Source organism: Apodemus sylvaticus, chromosome 18, assembly GCF_947179515.1.
Source record: "Apodemus sylvaticus chromosome 18, mApoSyl1.1, whole genome shotgun sequence".
Classification (NCBI taxonomy): domain Eukaryota; kingdom Metazoa; phylum Chordata; class Mammalia; order Rodentia; family Muridae; genus Apodemus; species Apodemus sylvaticus.
The window spans coordinates 70,770,430-70,796,990 of record NC_067489.1 but is presented as its reverse complement, the minus strand read 5'-3'; the positions used below and the strand labels follow the sequence as shown (position 1 = coordinate 70,796,990).

The window sequence follows — 26,561 nt, the reverse complement described above, 5'->3', positions numbered from 1 at the left end:
GCTACCCGGTGACACTGACCTGGGGCAGAGCAGGCTTCGGGTGTTTGGAGCTTCCAGGTCAGGGCACTTGTTACATAGCCACAGGTCACACTGTGTCACACCCGTGGATACAGCTGAAGCTGAGGGGCTTATCAGCAGGGCTGGGCTGTGGGTGTGCATTATGGGTCCAGTGTCCTGCCCCACTCGGGGCTGCAGGAGGCGTGTGTCTTTGGCTCCAGCTTTTAAGAGTCTCCTTTGAGGTTTCACATTGGGCTGGGGAGCGTTCTGAGTCGCTCCTTTAGCAAGCCGCGCCTGCCTACCAGAGTCCACCAAGTGCATAGGCTGAGCAGTGCGCTCCATTGCCATCTGCCCCGCCTAGGTGTCCATCTGCCCCGCCTAGGTGATCAGGAGGACCTCTGAGAGCCACAGCTCTGGGCCTGGTTCCCAAGCCCCCAGCTCACTGAGGCGTCTTTCCAGCAGGGTCCACGGCCTTGGGACCACACACATCCTTCCAGGAAGCTGGGGGAGGGTTCCTGAAAGGCATTTCCCAACAGGCTGGGCTTTCCTGGAAAGGGGCGGCAACCAGGAGGTCGCTGGCCAGGACTCAGCCCTGCAGTCCCCTCCTGCTTGCAAGGCTCTGAGAAGGCAGCCTGTGGCCTGGCGCCCCGAGGCGTGCTGGGAGAAGGGATGTACCCCTCTTCCCTGCTCCTGTCCTAGGTCAGGGCAAACAGTGGCTGGAGGAGAGACACTGCTCAGCAGGGTTGACTCCTGGCTCCAGGAAGGGGCGCAGGGTGCTCTGCCAGCCCCGTCCAGCCTCGTCTGGCTCTTGATATAACCCAGCCATTACACATGGACTCGCAGCCCGTTTCCTTGCAGCCTTGGGACCAACATCTCGGACTCAGCCCTGTTCTTCCCGACTTGAGACCTTTCCACAACATCTGCCCAGCGGGAGGCACTTATCCATATCCATCGCCGCCAAATTGAACTATGGTCCGAGTGTTGCAAGCATGGCAACCTTTTTTTTTTTTTTTTTTTTAGCTTTGTTTATTCTGGGGTGGTGTGGGGCTCCCTTTAAATCCTAGCACTTGGAGGAAGGCCGAGGCAGCTGAAGTTCAAGCCCAGCTTCATACAGAGTAAGTTGCAGGGCAGCTGAAAGAGTGTGACCCGTGACCTGGCTTCTCCGTGGCTGTGACAGCAAAGTCACTGTGGGCCACATGAGAGACCCTTATTCAAAAGGAAGGAAAATGGGAAGGAGATGAAGTGGACAAACAAGGGCACAGCCGGTAGAGGGTCCCCGAGCGTGTGTGAAGCCCTGGACCCCATCCCCGGCACCCCACAAACTAGGGCTGCTGGTCCGTGCTGTGATGCCGGCACTTGGGAGGGGCAGCAGGAGATCAAGTTAGCCTTGCCTGTGTGGTGAGAGGCCAGCCGGGGCCGCATTAAACTGCCTCCCAACAAGTCAGACGGCTGCAGTGCTGACTCGTGGTTAAGAGCATCAGCCTTCCAATCCCAGCATCCACATGGCTGCTCACAGCTGTCTGTGACTCCAGCCTACGGTAGCTGACACCCTTGTCTGGCCTGTCCCCACACTAGACACGTACATGGTGCAGGCAGATGACAGAAGATGAAAGCACCCTACGCTGTTCTAAGGCTGGGAGTGGCTGGGACTGAGAGCACTGCTCTGCAGGTGGGAGCACCGGCTCTGGCCCCCACTCAGGGCGGCCCCCAGCAGAGGGAGCTCCAGGCAGTCCGAATCCTTCTGGCCCCCACAGGCACCTAAGTACACACAGCCTGCATCACATGCGAAAACAAAAAGACTAAGTGGTTTCCCCCTCTCTGTTTTTCTTTTTCTTTTCTCTTTAGTTTTTCTAGACAGGGTTTCTCTGTGTAGCCTGGCTGTCCTTGAATTCATATGTAGTCCAGGCTGGCCTCACACTCAGAGATCTGTTTGCTTCTGCCCCCTGAGTGCTGGGACCAAACATGTGTGTCACCACTGGCCAGCAGGAATAAATCTTTAAAAAAAATTGTCATGCACTTGCAATGCACGCGGACCACAGTTCACTTTGGCGGCCATGGATATGTGACTCCAGCTCTGCAGTGTGTTGTGGAACTGTCCCGTCTGCCATCCAGTGAGGGGTCCAAGGTGGTGGAGACACTAGCTTCCCTCTGGACTGCCTGGGTACCGGTGTGATGCCTTCCCTGCCCAGGCTCTGCGGTGCTCACTCACAAAGGACCAGTTGGCCTCAGCCACACTTCTGTAAACTGTCACTTGCCTTGGGGCTTGCACAAACTTCCCGTTGTCTCACCAAGTGCCCTCCTGAGATGGCCCTATGTCCTGAAGCTTGCCTTGCCCAGCTGGTGTCTTGGGACCAGACTGCTCTGCTGGGAGGCATGCCTAGTTCACACTGCATTGCCCCGTCCCAGGGATGGGTCAGTGCCAAGAGCATGCAGGCTCGGTGACCAGGACACCCATGTCACTACCCCACAGGACCTGAAGCCAACTGGCTCTCAGCCAAGGGTGGGCTCTGCAGCCATTGTCAGCCAGGGGCAGTGCCTGGCAGAGCTGTCGGCTGGAAAAGTAACTTTGATTTGCTAGGCTGCAGTTGTGGTCCAGGAGGCAGTAAAGCCTCCTTCTGTTAACCTAGGCCTAGCCGTGGGTGCTTCCAGCCTCCGCACAGCCTTATCTAGGCCTTAGGATGTTTTCAGCCTCCAAGGCTCCCTGCTGAAGAAGCTCACCCTTTCTAGTTCTTTCTGAACTATTGCTGACTGGTTTAACTTGGCTGTTCTGACTAAACTATCCTAGCTGACTGATTTCTGTTCTCTCAGCTTCTGATTAAATTGCTCTGTTTGGCCTCAAAGGAACTCTAGCAGTTTGTTGTAATTGTCTAGCGCCTTGCTCTCTGGCTCTTCTTCTCCTGTGTCTAGCTTGGTCTCTCTTCAACCTGTCTCTAAAACTCCTGGTAAAACGGCCTCTGACTCCATGAACTGAATTGCCACAGACTCAGCTCCACTGCACTGCCCCTTAACTCACCCACTCAACAGAACTGACTAGAACTCAGACATCTGCATGCCTGGCGTGTGTAGTCCAGCCAGATCACACAGACCAAGAAGGTCTTTGGTGTGATCTCTTGCCAGAGCAGCCGTGTTCTGAACTATAATTCTTCTGCAGTCAGCCAGGGGCAGTGCCCTGCTGGAGCCCGGGCTCACAGCTATGGCCTTGGCCTCAGCAAGCTTCAGGAGTGACACCTGTCCCCAAGAAGTATGGCTGTCACTGCGCCTGCCCACAGCACAGTCAGGCTTGTTAATCTGATGGGATCAGGGAGGTGTCACCTCCAGCCCCGCCTAGGCATGGTGCTGTGAGCACGTTAGGCATAATTTGCCCTCCAGCAGCCACCAGGGCCTTCAGGCTCCCAGTGACCTCCCACACATGCCTAGGAGCCAGTCTAGACATAGCTGAAATCACAGGAAGTGTCACACCTGCTGTCACCTGGCCCACAGGACTTTGTGTCTTGCTGCAGAGGTGGTACCACAGACTGTGCGACCCTGACAACAGCAGCCAGATGGAGAAAGAACCCTAGACTACAGCAGGGCAGGCATCCTGCCAGGGTGCCCAGTTATCTTACTCTGCCATCTCATTGGACGTAGGAGCTGATGCAGAGGCCATGGAGGGGTGCTCTTTACTGCCTTGTACAGCCTGGGTGATCTCAGGACCATCAGCCTAGGGAGGGCACCACCCTCCCCAGTCAATCACTAACTAAGAAAGTGCCCCACCAGCTTGCCTACAGTCCAATCTCACAGAGGCATTCCCTCTCGGAAGACTCCAGCTTGGGTCAAATTGACATCAAACTAGCCAGCACAGCTGGGAAAATGGCTCAGATTACGAAAACTGCTCTTCCAGAGGTCCTGAGTTCAATTCCCAGCAACTACATGGCAGCTCACAGCCATCTACAGGGAGATCTGGTGCCGTATTGTAGCATGCAGGCAGAATACTATATAAAGTCCTACTGTCTTTAAATTTTTAGTCTCTTTAAAATAGCTGGTCTCTTAAAATCCAAAGTCTTTTAAAAGTGAAAGTCTCTCAACTGTGGGCTCCTGTAAAATTAAAACTAGTTTCTTCCTTGGGAGGGAAGGGCCAGGGTACAATCAAATCAAAGCAAACCCTAGCTGTAAGTAACTCAGTATCCAGTTGTGTGGTGGTCGCACTTGCCTAATCCTAATCCTAATACTTGGGAGGCAGAGCCAGGCCTGGTCTATAGAGTGAGTTCCAGGACAGTGGAGGGTCCACAAAGAAAGCTTTCTCAACACCCCTACCCCCCAAAAACAACCAAAAGAGCTCTCACTAACCAATATCTTTGTTCAAGATCTTCTGGACTAGGCTGGAGAGATGGCTCAGTGGTTAAGAGCTCTGACTGCTCTTCCAGTAGGGCTTGAGTTCAAATCCCAGCACTCACCTGGCGACTCACAACCATCTGTAATGGGATCAGATGCCGTCTTCTGGAGTGTCTGAAGACAGCTATAGAACTCATATACATAAATAAGCAAATATAAAAATTTAAAAATAAAAGATCTTCTGGACTCCTCTAGGGGGCTTGGATCAGGTCTCTGGCTCTGCCATGTGATCCCACACACAGATACTATCTCCTGGGAACACCTTCAGGCCATATTGTTCTTGGTGGCCACCCCATGATAGTGGCATCCCCAAAATGCAGGTTCTACTGCAAATGGGCCGCACTTTGACCGGCAGGCTCTGCTGGACTCTCCTCGGGCTCCAGGCCTGGTGCAGTGTCGAGCCGCAGCTGCTCCCCATGCCCCTCGCACCTTCAAAACCAGCACCACCTGGGGCCTGTCTCGTCACATAGTTTAGCTGCCAGTGTACTACATGGTCACTTTGGAACACAGCTTCTATATATCATCCTGGGGAAACATGTCCCAGAAGATCTCAAGTCAGTGAAGCCGGTCTCCTAACCCAGCTGATTATTCAGCCCTGGGACCAGCGTCCATTGACCCAGCAGTGATGGTTTTACTGACTAGTTTTGGTCTCTCTTAATCCCAGCCAGTTCTTGAGCTCCAGCTGACCAGACACCACAGCTTACTCACACAGAAGGCTTGGTAGAACCTTCCTTCTGAAATGTGACAAGCCAGGCGCCCCATCATCGACGCCGTTCTCAGTGTTCTTGTGGTCCAGGTGTCTCACTGGATAGCCCTGCCTCTCCCGTGGGACCACCGGCCTCACAGAACTCTGCACAGGTCACTCAGTGAGGGAGCTCAGAGAAGCCGCCCTGCAAAGACACACTCGCTCTCAGTGCACACTCAGTGCACACTCAGCATCTTCTGCGTGTGGGGAGGGCTTCGAGGGGCCCCTGCTACCTCTGCCTGGATAGGCCATATTGGGACCCAGGGCTGGGCGTGCTGCCCTGCGCACACACTTTCCCCAGGGAGGCGTGCTGGGTTTTTGTTCATCTACCTGCTCACTTGTTTTGCTCAGTGGCCTGTGCTTGGTGCCACACAGCCTGACTGGGCCGCCGTGTGCAGGAGGACTGGGGTGCCTCTCCCATGTGTGTGTACAGGAAGCCTGCGACCCACTGAGACCCAGTGCTTGCAGTGCTGCCACGATCACCTGGAAAGGCCTCTCAGAGCATGACATGCAGACACGTTGCTAGGAGCCCTGTGCCCCTCAGGGTGGTGCTGAACCATGTGTTAGTGGAGGGCGGGTGCCAGCAGGTGCCAGCCTTAACAGCCACAGCACCTTGCCTTGGGTGGCAAAGCTATGTTACTTCTTGTTCTGGTTTGGTTTGAGACAAAGTCTCATGTAGCCCAGGCTGGCCTTAAATTTGTGAGTCACTGAGGAGGACTTGACTTGGGGCCTCCCACCATCTCTAAGTGCTGTGTTCACAGGTGTGCACCACCACGCCCGACGCCAGCTTCCTTCTCTCCCAGGCCTTCTGGGGCAGCCATCGGTACCACATAGCCTGCCTGAGCTGTCACTACACAAGCTGTGGTCCAGTGCAGAGCTCCCAAGCCCTGCCATCTGCAGACTTGACCTCCTGCCCAGCCAGCACCCATCGCACACTGGCCCGATCGCAGTAGGACTGGGGCTGGGCTGCCGAGCCCTTCAGCAGCCCACGTCCAGGGTGCTGCGTCCCTTCTGACTGGAACCAGCCAGAGGCAAGGCTTCTGCAGGGTCCTGATTGTAGCCCTTTCTAGTCCTGGCTGAGAGGGCTGAGCTTTATTCCAGAAAGTTCTTAGTTGTGCCAGGAAGATGTGTGTGTGTGTGTGTATGTGTGATGGACCCCTGATTACAGCAGCCTCAGGGTCAGAGGATCCAGTGGTGAGTGTGGCAGGGGTGGGTGGTTTAGAACACAGGAGACCTTTGCAGAAACTTAGCTCCTCCAGCCTCTCAAGGCCTTTGAGTCTGTGCTGTGTAAGGAGGTTGGATGTGAGGTACCTGCTGTCTTCGTGGCCTGTCTGCACTGAGAGGTGACAGCCGGAGCCAGCTGGGTTATTGGGCCCCTCCACCAGACCCCCTGCTGGGCTAGTGGCTGGCTGGCACCATTAGGGTAGCTCACCCTGGTCACCTGTTTCCCCCTAGACTGGCTCACTAAATAGGCCTCTGTTACCGGAAAGACTAAAAACCGTGCCCGCCAACTCTGCGGTGTTGGACCACGCTCCGGCACTCCTGCTGGCACGGGCGTGTTCTCAGAGCCCCATCACTGTGTGCCCAGCTCTCACTCTCTTGTCTCTGAAGCCACTAGTTTGTCCTCAGCCATAAACCCGTGTAGTCGGCCATCCCACATTCCAGTAACTAAAGGGAACGACCAACGTCGCAGTTGCATAACACAATACACAGTAACCCGGCAGAATCATGACTCTTAAAGCTTAGCCAATCAGATTTATGTATCAATAAAATCGCAGTTTACAAGAAGCTAATACAACAATATCAAAGCTAATTGATAATGATAAAAGCTTTATCCCATTATTACTTTCTTTTAAAAGATTTATTTCTTTTATATAAGTAGACAGTAGCTGTCTTCAAACACACCAGAAGAGGACATCAGATCTCATTACAGATGGTTGTGAGCCACCATGTGGTTGCTGGGATTTGAACTCGGAACCTCTGGAAGAACAGTCAGTACTCTTAACCACTGAGCCATCTCTCCAGCTCCTATCCCAGTATTTCTAACCTTGGGAAATGATAGCTACCTGAGGCTGTTAACACCACGTGGGATCAGGATCTTCTTCCTGTCCATCTGCCTCCATCTTGGCTTTTTTTTCTCCTCTCTGAGACTCTCTGTCTCTGTGACTGTCAGCTCTGTCTCCCTTCCCGGCCGAGGCAGCTGCGGTCCTCTGTGGTGGAACACTGAGCAGTACCCTCCTGGTCTGTCTTTGTCAATCTGTTTTCACTTGGCAAGGTCCCCGTGACCTTGTGACAGTTGGGCCGTGATGCGCTCTGTCCTGAGGCAAGGTCTTGCTCTACAACCCAGGCCGACCTGGGCCTCCTCCTCCTGCCTCAGCCTCCTGGCCTCCGGTGCAGCACCATTCACAGCTTGTTGCAGCCTCTCCAGACCTGTCCACTGCTGTCCCTTTGGGGAGTTGCAGTCTAATGACAGTAGCACGGATAGATAGGCTGCTCGGGTGGCTGCAGGCGGGGCCTCTTGTCCAGGTGAACGGCTTATTGTTGACGTGAAGAACCCAGCCTGTGTGGCCAGGAGCCCCAAGTCTGTGGTGGCAGCCAGGTCATGTGGGGACAACCACTTGAGGTCAGCCATTCCAAGTCCCTGAGGAAGGCTGAGCTCCTGGATGTCTCTGCCCCTGTCCTCTGAGGCAGCTACAGAGGACTTGCTGGACAGAGCGAGGGCCTGCTCAGCCATAAGGCTGCTCTCACCTGGGCCTCCATCGCAGACTCCGTGCACAGTGGAGGGTGTCTTCTCTCCCCGCCTTGTTCCTGGCACTCGCAGTGCTGTGGACGGTGGACGGTGGACCCTGTGCACTGTGCCCTAGAGAGCCTGGCCCTGGGGTGGGTGTGGGTCAGGCCTCGTAGCTCAGGCTCCTTCCCCAGAGCCCTCCTAAGCCTCAGGCCCAGTGCCACTTTGGGACTGACTTTTTTCCCAGCAGGGCCACCTGGCCCGCCTGTGTCCTCTGCAGTGAACGGCTCTTGTGTCTCTCAGAGGCGCCCTTTGACATGTCTTACCCCTTACGGTAAGCCGTGCTCCAGTGGCACACCAAGCATGGATAGTAATTCTGAAGAAAGGAGAGGGATAATGAAAGGCACTTTCCATCTGCTCAAGATTCTGTACAGAGGGTGCTGCTCTGTGGTTCCTTCATCCAGAGACCTCTGCATAGACAAGCAGTGCACACTGCCACAGAGGCAACTCCTGTGGAAGTGCCTGCGGGATTTTATGGTTGGACTTTTCAGCCAGTGTCTCAAACAGCCAAGGCTGGCCTTGAACTTCCTATATAGCCAAAGATGTCTCCTGCCTCATCCTCCTAGATGTGGGATTCACTCCTGGTGCCTGTGTAAATTCTCCTGGTGTCCCTAGTCTGGCAACCCAAGGAATAGGGTGGGGCTGGGGTCAGCTCAGTGACAAGTGTGCATCTGGTGTGCCCAGCATCGCACAAGACTGAACACCCTGCCCAACATGTGCATACACGGTTCTCTCCTGGGGCGGGGCTGCCACCTCTCCTGCCTGCTCATCCTGGTGGGTGTGGCTGCCCCACTGTGGGCTGCACATATCCACTCTGTCAGCTTGTCTGCTCCGCACCTGCCATTCCAAAACTCTCTTGTCTCTCAGCAAATACTGTCTTTTTACCTGAGGGCTTGGCCAGAATCTGTGACCACTAGGTGGTCCTCCTGCGTGGTCCCTATGTGAAACAGTGTAACAAGATGGATGCCTGTCTTGTCAGGCTGAGCCTGTGGTCTGCTGCTGTGTGACTAAGGGGCTCTGAAGACACGGTGGCTCTGCCTTCACCTGGGGGCCAAATGTGTGTCATTGTGTAGGGCCACCAGCTGCCTCACCCTGTCACTTGTCCCCTGGCTGGCTGTGCAGCATGTCCTCCCCGCACCTCAGGAGCTGACCTGCCTTGAGAGGCATTGACATTCAGCTGTACAGAGCTCATGTCTGAGGGGAAATGGAGGGCGCCTCCCTACAGCAGCACCTCTGAGAAGGTGGAGTGGACTGGAGGACTGTGGGCAGGCTGCTCTGGGCTGAAACCTTCATGCAGGTCTCTCATAGAGGCTGCTCTGTAGACACAGTGAGGCCCTAGGCAAACTGAAGGACTAGCTAGCCTAGACAGGTGCTTCACGCCAACAGCTGCAGCAGTGCGATGCCAACCCCAGCTGGCCTCGTGGGCTGCATCCGGTAGTGTTCTTTGCTGGGGACCAGCCTCGTGTGATCTGCTTTCTTCTCTCCTGGGAGTCATAGCAATGACAACATCCAACGCTTGGCCTGTGTCTGCTTCTGTGACTTTGGCTCTGGCAGCTGGGGGGACTCCTCTGACCCTTTAGAACCCTATGGGTGTGCTCTGGCCCTGTGTGGCTGGAAGATATAGATTATCTGTCTGTCTGTCCACTGAAGTTTTCCCCTTTTTTTATTCTCTTTTAGGATTCCGTGTCACTGAGACCATCCATCCGATTTGAAGGAAGCCAAGGAGTGAGTGTTCCCTGAGCTGACACACAAGAGCTATGGGAGTGTGGGAGAGAGAGGGCGCAATGGCTTCCTGCCTGCCTGAGCTGCCTCATGCCAGACCCCAGGGGTGGACCTGTGTGGGACTTCATGTAAATAGGGATGCTCCATATAAACCACGCCCACTCAGGCCTGTGCTTCTCAGGGAGACCAGGGCCTGCTGCATGGGGAACAGCTCTGCCACAAGCTGCTGCCTCAGACCTGTGTCTCAGTTGCTAATCTGTTGCTGTGAGGAGACACCATGACCTCAGCAGCTCCCTAACTGGGGGCTGGCTTGCAGTTTTAGACGACTGGTGTGTTGTCACTGTAGTGCAGAGCACGGTGGCAGGAAGACAGACATGCTGCTGGAGCAGTAGCTAAGAGTTCTACTTCCAGATCTGCAGGCAGAGAGAGGCTTCTGAGACCTCAAAGCCCACTTCAGTGACTACTTCCTCCAGCAAGGCTGGACCTCCTAACCTTTCTAAAAAAGCCACTCCTGGTGACTAGACAGTCTAGATATAAGCCTGTGGGGTCACTCTGGGTCAAACTACGTTTTTACTTTTTAAAACTAGCCTGCCTGCCTGTTTGTTTGTTTGTTTGTTTATTGGGTTTTTTTTTTTTTTTTTGAGACAGGGTTTTTCTGTGTAGCCCTGGCTATTTTGGAACTCACTGTATAGACTGGGCTGGCCTCGAACTCAGAAATCCATCTGCCTCCCAAGTGCTGGGATCAAAGGCGTGCGCCACCACTGCCCAGCAAAACTAGCCTCTTTTTTTTTTTTTTTTTTCTGAGACAGGGTTTCTCTGTGTAGCCCGGGCTGTCCTGGAACTCAAGAAATCCCCCTGCCTCTGCCTCCCAAGTGCTGGGATTACAGGCGTGTGCCACCACCACCCGGCTTAAAACTAGCCTCTTTAAATACTTTTTCTTTCTCCCTAATTTTCCTTCATGTCTGTCTGTGTATTAAGTGCCTGGGGCCCACTGAGATGGAAGAGCTTTGCATGCCCTGGAAATGAGTTACTGGTGGTTGAGAGCCATCACTTAGAGCTAACGGTGCTGTTACCCACAGCTGAGCCATCTCTCCAGCTCCTCCCTTTTACTTTATATTTTGATCTATTTTATCCAGAATTGCTCTTGTACTGAAAATCCACCTCCCTGGCCTTCTGAGTCGCTGAGTTGCTTCTCTGTGCCCAGTCCTATCTAAATAACTTCTTATTTGAAGTTGCTGCCTCACCACTGACCTGGTCAGTGCCCTCTAGCCCATAAGGTGAGATGGTGAGATGGCCGTGGTGCAGTCCCCGTGTCTCTTAGGCTCTGGAGCTATGTGCATGTCTGAATGGGAAAAGGTAATCCTGGCCATGGCCCTCCTGGGCATTGGCTGTGGGGCTACAGTCCCCAGGTTAGGCTGGGTGGGGCAGTAGTGTTCCCATCTCTGTCCTGAGGGTGCTGAGACCCTGCAGGTAAATTCTTACATCCAGCCGTGAGACGTCAGGCACACGGCATGCCTCTGCTGCCTCCAGAGCCTCCGGGAGCTGGACCGCGAAGCCCTGGGGGGGGGGGGGCAGGAAGGAAAGCTCCAGGGCTCTCTAGGGAACCAGAGCAGAGAGAGAGAGAGACAGAGAGAGAGAGAGAGAGAGAGAGAGAGAGAGAGGAGAAAGAGACAGAGAGAGAGAGAGAGGAGAAAGAGACAGAGAGAGAGAGACAGAGAGAGAGGAGAGAGAGACAGAGAGAGAGAGACAGAGAGAGAGACAGAAAGGGATTGATTAGGATGGCTCCCGGGCTGAGGTCCAGCCGGCCACCAAGGGCAGCAGAAGACCCAACAATCCAGTCCATGAGGCTGGGTGTCTCGGCTGCTCTTTAGCGTGCTCCACAATCCTGAAGAAGTGGGCTCTGATGCCAGTGAAGGAGCAGACTTGCTAGACGGAGCAGAGCAAGGGCCAGCAGACGAAGTGTCCTTCTCTCATGCCCCTTACCTAGGCTGCAGGCAGAGGGCCCAGATTAAAGGTGGGGCTTCCCACATCAGAGGTCTGGACTAGAAGCCGATCTTCCCACTTCAGGTGACTCAATCAAGGAACACCACCCTTGTAGGTGTGCCCAGCCACTGTGGTTTTAGTTAATTCCAGATGTAGTCAAGTTGGTGAGCACGAGTAGACATCACCATCCCATAACTGTGGCCAGTGAGCGGTGGGTTTATTCTCCAAGAGTCATGTCAGCCTTGTCTTTACCACTGCCGTGCTGTGGTCCGAGGCCATAGCTCATGTGTCTGTAATGGGGGAACGGAGCCCATGGGCAAGCCCCGGACATTAGCTCTCAGCACACACTACCCCTCTCGTCATCCTGGGCTGGCTTCACGCTCATGATTCTTCTGCCTCAGCCTCCTTTAAAACACAGCACTGGGCTGGATGTCTGGTTTCCTCTTGCCTCTTCCATCAGTGTAGCCAGAGCCAGGTTCCCGGAGCCTGTGGTGCTCCGCACGGACCTAGTGCATGCCCCTGACGAGGGCCACCCAGGAGCCTGGTGTCAGTAGACTCCCAGGAGCAGAACAGGCCTTGCCATGAGTTTCACGCTCACACCTGAGACTCCTGGCCTGTGTGCCCTGCTCCTCCATGGCCTTGAGCTGGACCATCCCTGCTCTCTGGCTGTATGGGCACTGACGCTGCAGCCTCTCAGCAGTAGTCACGCCCTGCTTGGCTGACCCTGTGATGATCAATACTCGTGTCTATCCAACCTGAGCACACCAGCCATGCCTGTAGCTGGTGAGGCGGGACGGCCAGGGGCTGAGATGCTGCCCATGCGTCCAGCAGGGACTGCAGAAGGACCGAAATTGCCATCGGGCATGCCTGCTGTACTGTCTTTTAGGGCAGTGGTTCTCAACCTTCCTTCCACTGCAACCTTTAATACAGTTCCTCGTGGTGTAATGACCGCCTACCATAAAATTACTCCTGTTGCTACTTCATAACTGTTATAAATCGTAATATAGATATCTATGTTTTCTAATGGTCCAAGTGACCCCTTGTGAAACAGTAGTTCCACCGCCAAAGGGGTCAGGACCCCACTATGTGAGCAGACAGCGACCACATAAGGAAGGGTGTTCAGAGCTAGGGTTAGCTCAGTGGAGATGGCCAGGCAGCCCAAGGCGACAGTGTGGGGAGGGGAAGGGAGCCAAATCTCCCATGAGCTCGCTGAGACCTGCTGAGATCAAGATTAGGCCAGTGCAGAAGTGGGCGCGTAGCCTCGGTGTGTGTCTGGAAGACTGAGGGCTGCACAACCACAGAAGCACTCCTTGTTTGCTGCTGTTGTTGCTTTCCTTGAGACAGGGCTTCTCTGTGTGCTCCTTCCTGGAACTCAGTCTGTAGACTGAACTCCAGCTCCGAGATGCTCCTCCCTCTGCCTGTGGGCATTAAAGGCTCTGCCGCCTTGCCTCCCTGGCAGTGTGTTAATTTATTTGAGACAGAATTCATGAGCTGGGCGTGGTGGCGCACGCCTGTAATCTCAGCACTTGGGAGGCAGAGGCAGGTGGATCTCTGTTTGCTTGAGGACAGCCTGGTCTACAGTGAGTTCTAGGACAGCTAAGACTACACAGAGAACCCCTGTCTCATAAAACCACCACCACCACACACACGCACCACACGCTCTGCATTAAGGTAGACATAGGTGATGGGGGCCTTTCAAATTTGGTATGGAAGCTGTGCAGATATGGGGTGGGTGTGCCATCCGCAGGCGTGCTGGAAAGCATGCAGGCTGTCTGCTGCTGCAGCATGAGCTTCGCCTGCACCGATGTCCCAGGTCAGTGCAGCTGCATTGGCCAGATGGGAAGCCTAAGGGACAGATAGCCCCAAATAATGGTGTCTCCAGAGCCCAGCGGCTGGGCCGAGCTCTTGCATTGCTTAAGTGACCAGCCTATCCTTTATGCCAGAAGGGCCCATGTGTCCCTGCTCTACAGGTTGCGTGTTGTAACCAGTGCATGGCATCTGTGAGGGGTGAGTGTGGCTTGTACTGCAGCTTCCTCATGCCAAGGACTGCAGTGACACCTTCTCTCCACAGCACATCTCTATACCCCAGCCCGACTGCCCAGAGGAGGTGCGGGCCTTCTCCTTCTACCTCTCCAATATTGGCCGCGACAGCCCCCAGGGCAGCTTTGATTGCATCCAACAATATGTATCCAGGTAAGACTACCTGCCCTCAAGCCCCCAGGGATGCCAAAACTACCTCAGCTAGACTGCTGCCCTCCTGCAGTCCCGGGGGGCTCAGGTGGCTCCCCCATGGCAAAGCTTGCTCTTGTTTTGCAGCCATGGGGATGTTCACCTGGACTGCCTGGGCAGCATCCAGGACAAGGTCACAGTGTGCGCCACCGACGACTCCTACCAGAAGGCACGACAGAGCATGGCACAGGCCGAGGAGGAAACTCGGAGCCGAGGAGCCATCGTCATTAAGGCTGGAGGCCGGTACATGGGTGAGTGACCAACGGCTGGGGAAGAGGCTTGGCGCAGGTCTGTCTGTCCACAGCCAAAGGAGGGCCGGCCTTGGAGGGTGGGGACTGTGGCTGCAGGCGCCATGGGAGCCGCAAGTGAGCCGGCCCTGGTCAGCCACCCTCTCCTCTCCCAGCTCTGAGCTCGCTGACGTCATCAAAAAAGATGCGGGAATGTGGGTGCATCGGGCCGCTTAGCTGCTCGCGAGCTTTCCCAGCCATTCCTTCAGAGGAGAGGAAAGAGGCCTGTCTTGTGTTTATCATGTATTTACATTTTTTGATAATGTATATATATTCTTTCTTCCTTCCTTTCTCCTCTTTTCTTCTCTCCTCCCCTCTCCTCCCCTCCCCTCCCCTCCCCTCCTCTCCTTCTTCCTCTGGAACTCACACAGATCTGCCTGCCTCTTCATATACTTTTTCCAAGGCTGACCACTGTACTGAGTGATCCCCCTGCGGAGGATGTTTCTCAGGAGTTCAGCAGTTCTCAGCTTCCTGTCATTCTTTGTGTAGGGTTAAGGCCTTCTGGTCTTTCCCTGTCCACTTTAGCATATGTAGTGAGTTTGAGGCCAGCCTGGTCCACTGAGAGGGTAGGGAGTAGGGGCTGGAGGGATGGCGCAGCGGAGGATCCAAGTTTGGTTAAGATACCCAAGTGGCCACTCAGAACTGTAACTCCAGTCCCAGGAGGTCCAGTGTCCTTTTCTGGCCTCCTTGGCCACTGCACACATGTGTACAGACATAACAAACATGCAAAATACAAAAGAGTGGGATTTTCACATTGCTTCACCCTGCCTTAAGTAGACCTTATCACAGGCACTGTTGTGGCACTGGTGTCAAGGCCTTGTGGTATCCCTGGTGACAGAGGCCTTCTCAAGGCCAAATGGTGTGTGCACACATGTGAATGAATCTATGGTTAGCAACTTATATTTGTTACACCTGGATGGGTACCATGGTGACTTCTTTTTTGTTTTTTAAAGATTTACTTATTTATTATATGTATATACACTGTATCTGTCTTCAGACACTCCAGAAGAGGGCATCAGATCTCTTTATGGATGGTTGTGAGCCACCATGTGGTTGCTGATACCTGAACTCAGGACCTTCGGAAGAGCAGTCAGTGCTCTTAACTGCTAAGCCATCTCTCCAGTCCCACCATGGTGACTTCCAAGACTGTAGAATATAATTAATGGCGCACAGCTGTTGTCTCAGCACCCAGAGGGCTGAGGCAGGAGGAAGGTGACTCAAGATTGCCTGGGCTGTGTAGAGAGAGACGTGTCTCAAACCACCAAAGCCTTCATAGTATTGGGTGGACTCACCCCAACCCAGAGTGTCTCACTGGCCGCAGCACAGCCCTGTGAGGCCAGGCACAGCATCCTGCACCAAATGTGAAGGGAAGTCTTAGTACTGGAGGAAATCCCCCTGGCCCAAGGCCTCCAGGCTCCCAGCTTGCTCTGTCCTGAATAGCTGTTCAAAATGGCCTCCTGATGGCTACAGCTGCCACAAAGCACTGGGTGAGACAACCAGGTCTCTACTGCAGCTACTGGGGCAGCCTAGACACTGTGACTCCTGCGTGCTTCCTCTAAAGCTGCAGGAGCAAGCCAAGGTGGCTGTGGAGGCCTGCCCGAGGGCACCTATGTTTAGGTGAGGGTTCTGATTTTGCATGCCGAGGTCCACATGTCCTGTGGTAGTTGGTGTTCCGTGTTGCCCAGGCTCTGCCTGGGACAGTGTCAGCCCCAGTGGCCTCTGCCTTTGGGCTGTGGCAAGATGCCCACACAGTCACCGTTTCTCAGGCTTTCCCACCTCTCTCCTGTTGCCTAGTGCTTGCTGTGCTGTGCTGTGCTGTGGACCACGGATGCTGTCCCTGTGGCATGGTACAGGGTTGCATCCTGTGCCCTGAACCAGGCTCTCATTTCAGGAAAAAAGGTGCAGTTTCGGAAGCCAGCGCCAGGGGCAGCTGATGCAGTGCCCTCCCGGAAACGTGCCACCCCCATTAACCTGGCAAGTGCCATCAGAAAGAGCACTGGGAGCGGGGCCAGCAGTGTGGTGCAGAGGCCCTTCCGAGATCGGGTGCTACACCTCCTGGCCCTGAGGCCCTACCGGAAGGCCGAGCTGCTGCTGCGGTTACAGAAGGATGGGTTGACACAGGCGGACAAGGACACCCTGGACAGCCTGCTGCAGCAGGTAGTACCCTAATAATTGACGAACAGATTCAAGGGCTAGAGACATGGCTCAGTGTTTAGGAGCACTGGCTGCTCTTACAGACAGACATGCATGGCCGTGGTGGTGCACACCTTTAATTCCACCCCTTGGAAGGCAGAGGCAGCCAGATCTCTGAGTTTGAGGCCAGCCTGTCTACCTAGTAAGTTCCAGAACAGTCAGGGCTACATAGAGAAACCCTGTCTCAAAAATAAATAAAATGTCAGCACCAGCCAGGCTTTGGGGACAGCATAGACGTGGGTTGGCGTGACCTGGCCCCTGTGCTCCTGTGGCCATGATATTAAGTCTCCGAGAAAGATCTGGAATCAGACCATGGTCAGCCTCTGCCCCAGGCCATGAAGTTCGTGCATGCAATATGTGATGGAACCAGGGCACTGGAGGCGCTGTACCACTTCCAGGGCCTCTGATCAGCCATGCCAGGTCTGACCCTGACCATCCTCTCAACCTGGCACTCTTGAGTATGTGCTACATCATGAGGGGCAGCAGGACCCGCAGGTTTTGGAAATGGGCCTATCTTGAGCAGGGGTCACCACCTGGTCAGGTCTTTTGCAGTCTCCACAGGTCATCAGGGTGGCCCAGGGTATTAGAGCCGGAAGCCCATCCCAGGGCGGGCACCGTGGGTAGTGTTGGTCATTGGGGCCATGGGCTATCACGGAGGGGCCTACGTACAGGAATAAGTGTCCCACTTGGAGTAGCTGTCAGTGAAGGGCGTGGCAGTACACCATTTAAATCTTAGTGCCAACATGAAGTGGACTATTACTCAGTCAGTAAAAAGCTCTGCCAGGCTAGCATGCTGGCATACCTGTGGTCCCAGCATCCTCAGACAAATTCTGAGTCCAAGGCCAGCCTAGGCTATGAGGCAAGGCTATGTCTTCAAAGCCCATTAAACATAACTCAGTCCTCTCAGTTCTTACAGGTAGTGGTTGGTCTAGTTGGATGGCCAGTGTGTGTGCGTGCTGCACTCTGCACCTGCAAGCCCGCACAGACATAGCCTGAGATGAGGCACTCTGTGGCAGGGAGAGAGGTCTGGCTGGACACCTTCTGAAAGGGTGGGGTTTGTGGGGGCTGTGAGCATATGGATGACACGCTGTCCAGATGCTGTGTCTGGGCCTTCAGCAGTCAGGTGCAGGGGACCTGAGTCCAGTGCACACAGCCCTGCAGTCCTGCGTGCTCCTCCCCCACCAGCACTCATGCCTCCACCCTGCTGCCTCCACGGGCGATGACAGTCAATGAGAACTGGATTTGTTGCAGGTGGCCAGTGTGAACCCCAAGGATAGCACGTGCACACTGCAGGACTGCATGTACAAACACGTGCAGAAGGACTGGCCCGGCTACTCCGAGGGTGACCAGCAGCTGCTGAAGCGCGTGCTCATGCGGTAAGGCATGCACTTGGGGAGCAGGCTGGCACACACCCTCGGCTTCAGCCTGCCAGGTGGCTAATGATTATGGCTGTCCCCAAGCAATTATGCAGCCCTCTCTGGGATAGGGTTGTCCCACATGTCCCCAAAGCTTCCTATGAGCCTCTGGGACCCACAGAGTGTGTGAGGTAGACTCCATGGGATCAGCACGATAATCACCCATTTCCCCTGGGTGCTGGTGCTGTGAGCAGGGCTGCTCGCTGGTTCTTGAGGGATTTCCCCCTGACAGATTGCTACCGATTCCTCAAGTTTGGGGGCACCACTGCACTCTGGGTTCACTGCCAGCCTGTGCCTTGTCTGGCCTGGGGTTCCAAGTGCTTGGAGAGGCTGAGAGGGCACAAAAGCCCCAGGCTTGCTGCCTGGCGCGCTTCTGGGCAGTCCAGCCAGCTTTTCTTTTCCTTTTTCCTCACAGGGCTTCTCTGTGTAGCCCTGGCTGTCCCAGAACTCATTTTGTAAGCCAGGCTGGCCTTGAACTCAGAGATCAGCCTGCCTCTGCCTCCTGAGTGCAGGGATTAGTGTGCAACACCATGCCTGGCTCCTTTTTGTGAGTCAGTGTCTTACAGACACAGTTACAGGCCTTAACTCCACCCTCCAGCAGTACTGGGCTGACAAGGGTGCCCCATTGTCAGGGTCACTGCTCCACAAGCACAGGAGTACAGGGCCAGCTGCCACCCGTGCATGGCGGGACCACACACAAGGTCACAGCTGATACGCAGAATGGCCTTTGTGCTGGTGGGGTCCTATGTGCTGTAGGCAATCCCAGGCACTAACCGCCTGCACCTCAGCCAAAGTGCGAGTCCTCCCTGAGCACCAACATGGGCTCGCTTGGCAGCTGCCCTGTACACAGCTCAATGCTGGTTCTGAGAACCTGGCCCTCTCTGTGCAGACATAGTCCCTGGGGCATACTGGCAGTGCCACCATAGTGCCTCTACCACTCCTCTGCAGGAAGCTGTGTCAGCCACAGAGTGCCACCACAGACTCCAGCCCGCCCCAAGAGCACGGGCGCTCCACCTCACCCTCTCAGGTACCTGCCTAGGGCTGGTTGAGTGTGAGGTCCTCACTGGTGCCCCACAGCCCTTTGTAACTAATGTCCACTGCCTGAGCTACACTCTTGGGGGAGGGCCTTGCTGTCTTTGGGGGTGGAGTGTTTTTCTGGGTGGCCGCGTGCCTCAGGCGCCTTCACTGCCCAGTCAGTCAGGGCAGTCTTGTCTTCTCTGTCCGGGTGCTTCTTCTCTGGTGTGTGCAGACGCCCCCGTGTGGCCACAGTAGGCCCTGCAGGTGGCTCCTGTTCCACCTGCTTCTCTGCTCAGCCTGGTCTTCATGGCTTTTCAGAAACGGCCACAGCCTGCAGATTTCATTGACCCCTTGGCCAGCAAGAAGCCCCGGATCTCACATTTCACACAGCGAGCACAGCCCACCCTCAATGGCAAACTGGGCGCCCCCAATGGCCATGAGACTCTGCTGCCCGCTCCAGGACCCGCCCCGTCAGACACCGTCAGCTCTAGCCATCTGCCCCCACGGCTGGAGCCCCCACGGCTGGAGCCCCCACGGACCCACGACCCCCTGGCTGATGTCAGTAATGACCTAGGCCACAGTACCCAGGACTACAAGCACCAGGAGGCCACCCCAGCTCCAGCACCCCACCTTGGGCTTCCCCTGCTGACGGACTTTCCTCAGGCTGAGCACCCTACTAGTTCCTCACACACCCACAGCCGACCCAAGAAGAAGTCTAAGAAGCACAAAGACAAGGAACGGCCTCCTGAAGAAAGGCCCCCCGCGCCACAGCCTGATGCACCTACTGCCCCTGCACTGCCGCCAGATTCCCCAGGTCAGTGACACTTGGTTGTCTCCTGGGGTGTGGGATGAGACCACTCCTGGGTGAGGACTTGGGGCCACGGTGGCAGTGCTTGGGGCTTGGAACTGAAGCACGCAGACAGGTAACAAGGACTCTCTGGAACACTGAGAGAGGACAGCTGTATGCAGGGTCTGTCAGGCCAAGGCACAGGTAAGGGTACGTGAAGCCCAGGTCCCTGGGGCCGGAGGACGCTGATGAGTGAGGCGTCTCTGGTTCCTCACACAGCAGGACATGGGCGGAACCTTGAGAGCGGCTCCTCTGTCCACAGCGTACAGAGAGCATGGGTCTGGGGTCCCAGCCCTGTGCCTGTGCTGGCTGTGCCTGGCAGTCCTAAGCTCTTGACAACTGTCTCAGTTAGGGTTTTACTGCTGTGAACAGGCACCATGACCAAGGCAACTCTTACAAGGACAACATTTAATTGGGGCTGGCTTACAGTCTCAGAGGTTGTCAGTCCATTGTCATCAAGGAGGGAGCATGGCAGCGTCCAGGCAGGCACGGTGCAGGAGGAGAGTTCTACACCTTCATCTGAAGGCTGACAGCAGAATACTGACTTCCAGGCAGCTAGGATGAGGGGTTTAAGCCCACACCCACAGTGACACACCTACCCCAACAAGGCCACACTTCTAATAGTGCCACTCCCTGGCCCCATAGGCTTGTTCTCTCTTGAGTCTATGGGGGCCGTACGTAAACATAGCATAATGCAAAATACATTTAGTCCAACTCCAAAAGTCCCCGTAGTCCATAGCAGTCTCAACAGTGTTAAAATAAGTAGGGCTGGAGAGATGGCTCAGCAGTTCTGAGCACTGACTGCTCTTCCGAAGGTCCTGAGTTCAATTCCCAGGAACCACATGGTGAGTCACAACCACCTGTAATGGGATCTGATGTCCTCTTCTGGTGTGTCTGAAGACAGCTGCAGTGGACTCATATAAATATAATAAATAATTCTAAAAAAATATACCTTAAAAAACTGTTAAAAGTCTAAAGTCCAAGGTCTCTTCTGAGATCCATCCAGTCACAGAACTGTCACCCCAAATAAAGGCAGGAGCTAGCTGGCGAACGCCACACTCCATGGCTGAGGGCAAAGCAGGCTTCAGATCTCTGCCTCTTCAGCTATGGTGACTGCAAGTACACTGTAGCTGTCTTCAGACACCCCAGAAGCTCATCAGAGCTCGTTACGGATGGTTGTAAGCTGCCATCCTTGTGGTTGCTGGGGTTTGAACTCAGGACCTTCAGAAGAGAAGTCAGTGCTCAGAACTGCTGAGCCATCTCCCCAGTCCCGATGTTACAGCTTCTTGTTTTAATGCCTGGGATCCACACACGATCTTCTGGGCTCCTTCAAAAGGCTTGTGTCGCTTCTCCAGCTCTGCTCTCTGCAGCACTCTCCGCTCAGGTCGATCACTCCACTGCTGCTGCCGTTCTTGGTGATCATCCAGGTACTGGCATCTCCAGTTCACTGGGGGCTTCTGCTGCAACCAGGCTTCATCAGTAGCCTCCCAGGCTCGCCTGGTGGAGCCAGCCTCACATCCTTTGCATGCCCCCTTCAGTCCTGGGCTGTCAGCTGCAACTGAGGCTGCACTCTCACAGCCAAGCCTCAGCTGCTCCTCACAATCCCTTCATGCCTTCAAAACCACTCCCACCCAGGTGAGGGGCACTCTTACACATTAAGAAGTCCAGCTGCAGCATGAGGTACAACCTTTTCTATCTCTGGAACACAGCTTCTTTGTGCTCTCAGAAAACCCTTCCCAGAAGATTTCGCCTCAGTAATGCTGGTCTCCTAATAATCAATCACTGATGTCTTAGTTGCAGCTAACCAGCACCAACTGCCCCAATAGTCCCTTCTATTCTTGTCTCTAAAGCCAGAGCCGCGTTGCCAAGGCTGTTGCTGAGTTCTGCTGCGGCTGCGGCTGCGGCTGGGGCACAGTCCTCCTTACTCTGTTACCAGCTTTCTGTTTTCCAACTCCTTCCCGCCCAGGCTTGGCTGTCCTGGAACTCGAACTCGGAGGTCTGCGTGCCTGTCTCCTGGGATTAAAGGTATGGTCCACCCTGCCTGGATCTCGATATCACTGGGTAGGATCTTGCCCCAAAGACCCACTCTCTTAATTTGTTATGTCTTGACCAGGCAGTGGTGGCGCACACCTTTAGCCTCAGCACTTTGGGAGGCAGAGGCAAGCGGATTTCTGAGTTCGAGGCCAGCCTGGTCTACAGAGTGAGTTCCAGGACTGCACACCCCCTCCCCCAGAACAGAGGCCTCAGCTCTGTTTGATGTCCTGGTGCTCCTTTAATGCTAGAACCATATACTTTATATTTTTCCTTTCTAAGCTTTACACTTGTTCAAAATGATCATGAGACTTAACCAGAGAACAAAGTTACCACTGGGCATTTCTGGGACTTCCTTTGTCAGTTTAGTTATCATAAATCTCTTTCCCTCAGGTACTCTTCAGACATGGGCCGAAAGCAGCCACATTCTTCACCAAAATACCACAAAACAGTCTCTGCCACATACTGAATTTTTTTTCTCTGAAACCTAGGCCAGGTCTGCATAGTTCAAAGCACTCTCTGCAACAAAGTCTTCCATATCCCTACTAGGATGGCCCATTAAGCCCCAGTTAAAGCATTCCACTGCTTTCCAAATCTAAAATCCCACATTTTTTTTTCCCAAACAAAAGCATGGTCAGACCTATATCATAGCAATACTCCAGTCCCTGGTACCAACTTGTATTTTAGTTAGGGTTTTACTGCTGTGGACAGACACCAGGACCAAGGCAAGTCTTATACACACGCACTGTCACAATGCCCATGACTAGATGTGCCCCTGGCACCCACAGCCACCTAGCAGTTGCTCAGTGGAAGACGTGGCTGCATGGGGCTGAGGGGGCTGTGAGACCTTCAGGGGCTGTCGGGCCACTGTGGGCTCTGCATCCACCCTGTGACAGATCTCAGACAGTGCACACCTGTCTGTGACAGGTCCCAGACACAGATGGGTTCTGCGTGTCAGAATTGGTCAGTGGCCACCTGGCCCACATGTACTTAGGAGGATGTTTCGGCCACACAGGACACTCTTCCTTCCATTGAGGACCAGCCCAGGGGGTGACTGGGCTCATGCACAGCGGCTCCTCAGCATAGCCCTGAGGCCCCTCCCCCACCCCGTCTCTGTAGCTGTGGAACCATTCTTAGCCGGGTCGGCTCCAAACTGCAGGTTGCCCAACCTGGGTGGGTGGGTTGGTTGGTTGGTTTTTTGCAATCCTGGTGACGGGCCCAGGGCGTCACACTCAGTGAGCACCTGCCACTGAGCCGCCTGCTTGTAAACTGCACCATGAGTGGGGCCCGAAGCAGGAGGGGGCAGGCTGAGAGGATTTGATAGGACAGGGTGTGTGGGGACCTCAAAGCTGATGACCGAGGGGAGCAGCAAGTACTCGTACCCCCAGGTAGCCCAGGCTCAGAGTTAGAGCCTGTTTCAGAGAGCCAAATAAATGGGTTACATGACTGGAAGGTGGCACTCTGCCTGGCAGCCCCGCCCACCCCGCCCCCAGGCCCGCCTGCACCTTGCTTGCCCTTCTTCTTACTGGCACTACTAGTGCTAGGTTTGCTCAGGGAGGTCGTGTAGAGGAGTCCTCCTCCTGCAGTGTGCTGTGCCAAGGACAGTAGTGTCTGACTGGGACCTCAAGTGAAGAGCACTGACAGCAGGGTCCGCAATCCGTCTGTCGCCAGCGGTCCCACCATCTGCCTTTTGTCTGGGTAGCTGGGGTTTATGTCCGGCCAGTGCCAATGCCTACACAGGCAGACACTGGGCAAGGTCTGTGGGCCTGCCTAGAGGGCCCCTGGATACAGCAGAACTGGGCTGTGTCCTGTGGGTGGGACAGTGCCTTCCCACTGTAGCCAGATGCTCTTGGTGCATGGTCTACAGCTGGTGCCAACGTGTGGCCGCCAGCATGGCCTGCACCCACAAACACTGGCCCTGGAATAAGAATGCATTGCTCTGCAGGTCTGAATGGAGCCTGTGCCAGTGTCCCCACATCCACGTCAGAGACCCCGGACTACTTGCTGTGAGTATCTTACCTAGTGGTGCCCCATTCCAGGCCTCCGGGCCCTGCCACCTCCATAGCCCTGACCCCTTGCACCCTTCATATTCCTCAGGAAATACCCGGCCATCTCGTCATCAGAGCAGCGCCAGAGCTATAAGAACGACTTCAATGCCGAGTACACCGAGTACCGCGGCCTGCACGCGCGCATTGAGCAGATCACCCGCAGGTTCACACAGCTCGATGCACAGCTCAGGCAGCTGAGCCAGGGCTCGGAGGAGTACGAGGTAAGCCCCAGGGCTGGCGGGGGCTGGTGGCAGGGGTGCGACCTGGGCGCGCAGGCTTCTGGGATGACCGTTTCCCTTCTGTCATGTGGCTGCTTCAGTGTGTCTTCCCCCATCATGTCCTCTGCTACACTGGAGCAATAGGCCAGAAGAATTACAGGAAGGCTGCCTGCTTCCTGCGGCTGACTGCCTAGCTAGCTGGTCGCTTCCACAGAGGGCTGGCACTTGGGGCTTCCCCAGTGCGACATCATTAATTCTTGGTGTTTCCCCCAGACAACCCGTGGACAGATTCTTCAGGAATACAGGAAAATCAAAAAGGTACATGAGGCAGAGTGGGTGCGGAGGAAGCCCAGGGGACTCGGTGGCTGTGTCACTCACCTGCCTCTCATGCCTCGCAGACCAACACCAACTACAGCCGCGAGAAGGAGCGCTGCGAGTACCTGCACAGCAAGCTGGCGCACATTAAGAGCCTCATCGCGGAGTACGACCAGCGGCAGCTCCAGGCCTGGCCGTAGCACACAGGCCGCTCGTCCGGCGGCTCCGCCTGCCTTTCCTAGTTTTATATGGACTTGGCCCTCAGCTGCCGCAGAGACGTCTATTTTTGTACCTTTTCTACTCTGTGCCTCCTCCAAGGCCCAGGCCTCTGAGTGTTAGACGCCCCGGGAAGAGAGCAGCAAGTGCCAGGCCGCTGCCTTCAGAGCCCCGGCTGACAAGGTCTGCAGTTTCCTGCTGTGCCCACAGTCCCCAACACACTGCCCTCCATGCCACACTGCGGCTGTGTGGCCCCGAGCTGCTGGCCTCGTCTGTCCCTCCATCCATTTGTGGGTCCTGGTATCACCTCCCTGCTGGGTTCCCACTGGGGGTGCCAAGGGTGGCACCTGGCTTGCCTTCTCCAGGGTGCAGGCCTGTGGCCCCCGGTTGCTGCTTTCTTACTGTGCCTCGTGTCATACCCCAAATCCAAATCCAAGGGGCCATTGGTGTGCGTGTGTGTGTGCGCGCGTGTATGTGTGTTTGTGCGTGTGTGTGTGTGTGTGTGTGTGTGCGCGCGTGTGTGTGCATGTGTGTGTGTGTGTGTGTGTGCGCGCGCGCGTGGGTTCTGAGCACATTCAGAGGGAAGCCATTTTGGGGAAGTGGTGGGTGCCACAGGGTCGCTCACTGCTTCTCACAGCTGTAGGGCAGGGAGAGAATGTCAGACACAGATGTCTATTTTTCTAAACCATGAGGGTGTCTTTGGGTGGCTTCCAAAGAGCCTGGCTGCCTGGAGGCACCTGCCTGGCCCAGTCCCCCCTCCCCCAGCCAGCTCCTAGCTTTCTTTGGGGATCCCTGGAGTCCGCAGACCCTAGAGGAACCAAGCCTTCATGTTTCAATAGATGCTGGTTTCTACCTGGGGGCAGGCCCAAGTTCTGCATGGTGCACGTCCCACACAGCCGCACTGCACAGGCTCAGGGGAGACTCAGGCCCGCCCCTCCCCTCCCCTCGAACTCCATCCAGGGCTGTTAGTGACTGATGTTTGGGTTCTTTTGTTGTCTGAGCTTTGGGAAGGCAGGGCCACACTCTGGGGCTGCAGATGGCCGCTGGCAGGGTAAGCGTGGTCTAACTTAGTGGGATTCTCCCGCCTTCTGAGCTGTGGAGACAGTCTACTTTGAGCCATGGTGTTTACAAAGTCTTCACTTTTGCCAAAACGTTACAATTGACAGAGAAGCGGTGTCTCCAGACCCTTTCTTAAGAGTCTGTCCTCTGTATACCAAGCAGGTGAACCGCCAGCTCTCAAAGTCTATAATAAATTTGATGGAATTGAACGTCGCTGTGGTTTGGGTGTCACTGTACGGTGTGGGCTGGCCCTAGCCCCAGGTGAGGTGAGGTGTGTGGAGCTCCGAGACACTTGAGACTGCAGTGCGGGCCTAGGCAGAGTGGGCTCTCCTCCAGCACCGAGGCCTTCTGCTGTGGGGCCAGCGGAGAGGGAAGGATGGGACAGAAAGAATGCTTGAGCCTGACACCATTTTAAAAACAACAGACCCCAGCAAGAGGTGCCTGTCTCTTAAAGCAGAGGCCATGGAGGCGGAGCAAGGCCAATCAGCCCCTGGCTCGAGCAGAAAGCAGTGGGCATGCGCCTGCCCGCTGGCCCGCCCCAGGTAGCTTGTTTGTTTTCAAAGGGAAAAGTGGAAGGCGGCCTGTGAGGGAGGGCCGCGGTTAGCCCCCTCTCTCAAGGCCTTGGCCAGACTTCTGACAGTTCTGAGGCAGCGAGGGGGCGGAAGGAGAGCCAGGCACCCTATGGGCCGCTGTGTACCCACCACGTAGGAACAGCTGGGCCGCCGCCGCCGCCTTCCCGGAGCCCAGGGCTAACCCTTTTCCCCACGCAGCTCCCACCCAGAGCAGTCCGCTGCAGCCACCCCATCCCACCAAGCTCAAGGATGTCCTGGCCAGAAGGGACCCTCTGGGGACGGAATCTTCTCTCCTTGGCCTTGCTCTCAGCTCTGAGCCCCTTGCAAAATGAATGTCCCAGCGCCGTCTTTCTGCCTCAACCTCCCAAATGCTGTGATGATGTTGGCCACCAGTTTCATTACGTAAAAGAGACAGATGAAATAATCTGCCATTTCTATTGAGGCCCACCACAGAGCACAGGAAGGGCCTGCAATCTGAAGTACAACCCGTCTCCCCATGAGGCTCCTC

General features: G+C 55.2%; 1 protein-coding gene across 2 annotated transcripts in view; it reads left to right on the top strand.

The window, feature by feature from the left end:
* Ell (elongation factor for RNA polymerase II) overlaps positions 1 to 25,690 on the top strand; it is a 48,343-nt gene extending 22,653 nt beyond the window's left edge. The window contains exons 2-12 of one of the 2 annotated variants that reach the window (XM_052162033.1): positions 9,579 to 9,626; positions 13,678 to 13,799; positions 13,923 to 14,086; positions 16,014 to 16,279; positions 17,567 to 17,691; positions 18,679 to 18,757; positions 19,066 to 19,561; positions 23,571 to 23,631; positions 23,723 to 23,894; positions 24,165 to 24,209; positions 24,290 to 25,690. In XM_052162033.1, coding sequence (XP_052017993.1) covers positions 9,579 to 9,626; positions 13,678 to 13,799; positions 13,923 to 14,086; positions 16,014 to 16,279; positions 17,567 to 17,691; positions 18,679 to 18,757; positions 19,066 to 19,561; positions 23,571 to 23,631; positions 23,723 to 23,894; positions 24,165 to 24,209; positions 24,290 to 24,406 — 1,695 coding nt within the window. In that variant the 3' untranslated portion in view covers positions 24,407 to 25,690. Of the gene's footprint in view, positions 1 to 9,578; positions 9,627 to 13,677; positions 13,800 to 13,904; positions 14,087 to 16,013; positions 16,280 to 17,566; positions 17,692 to 18,678; positions 18,758 to 19,065; positions 19,562 to 23,570; positions 23,632 to 23,722; positions 23,895 to 24,164; positions 24,210 to 24,289 lie in introns of both variants that reach the window. The other variant, XM_052162032.1, reaches the window with a different exon arrangement.
* Positions 25,691 to 26,561: the final 871 nt, after the last annotated feature.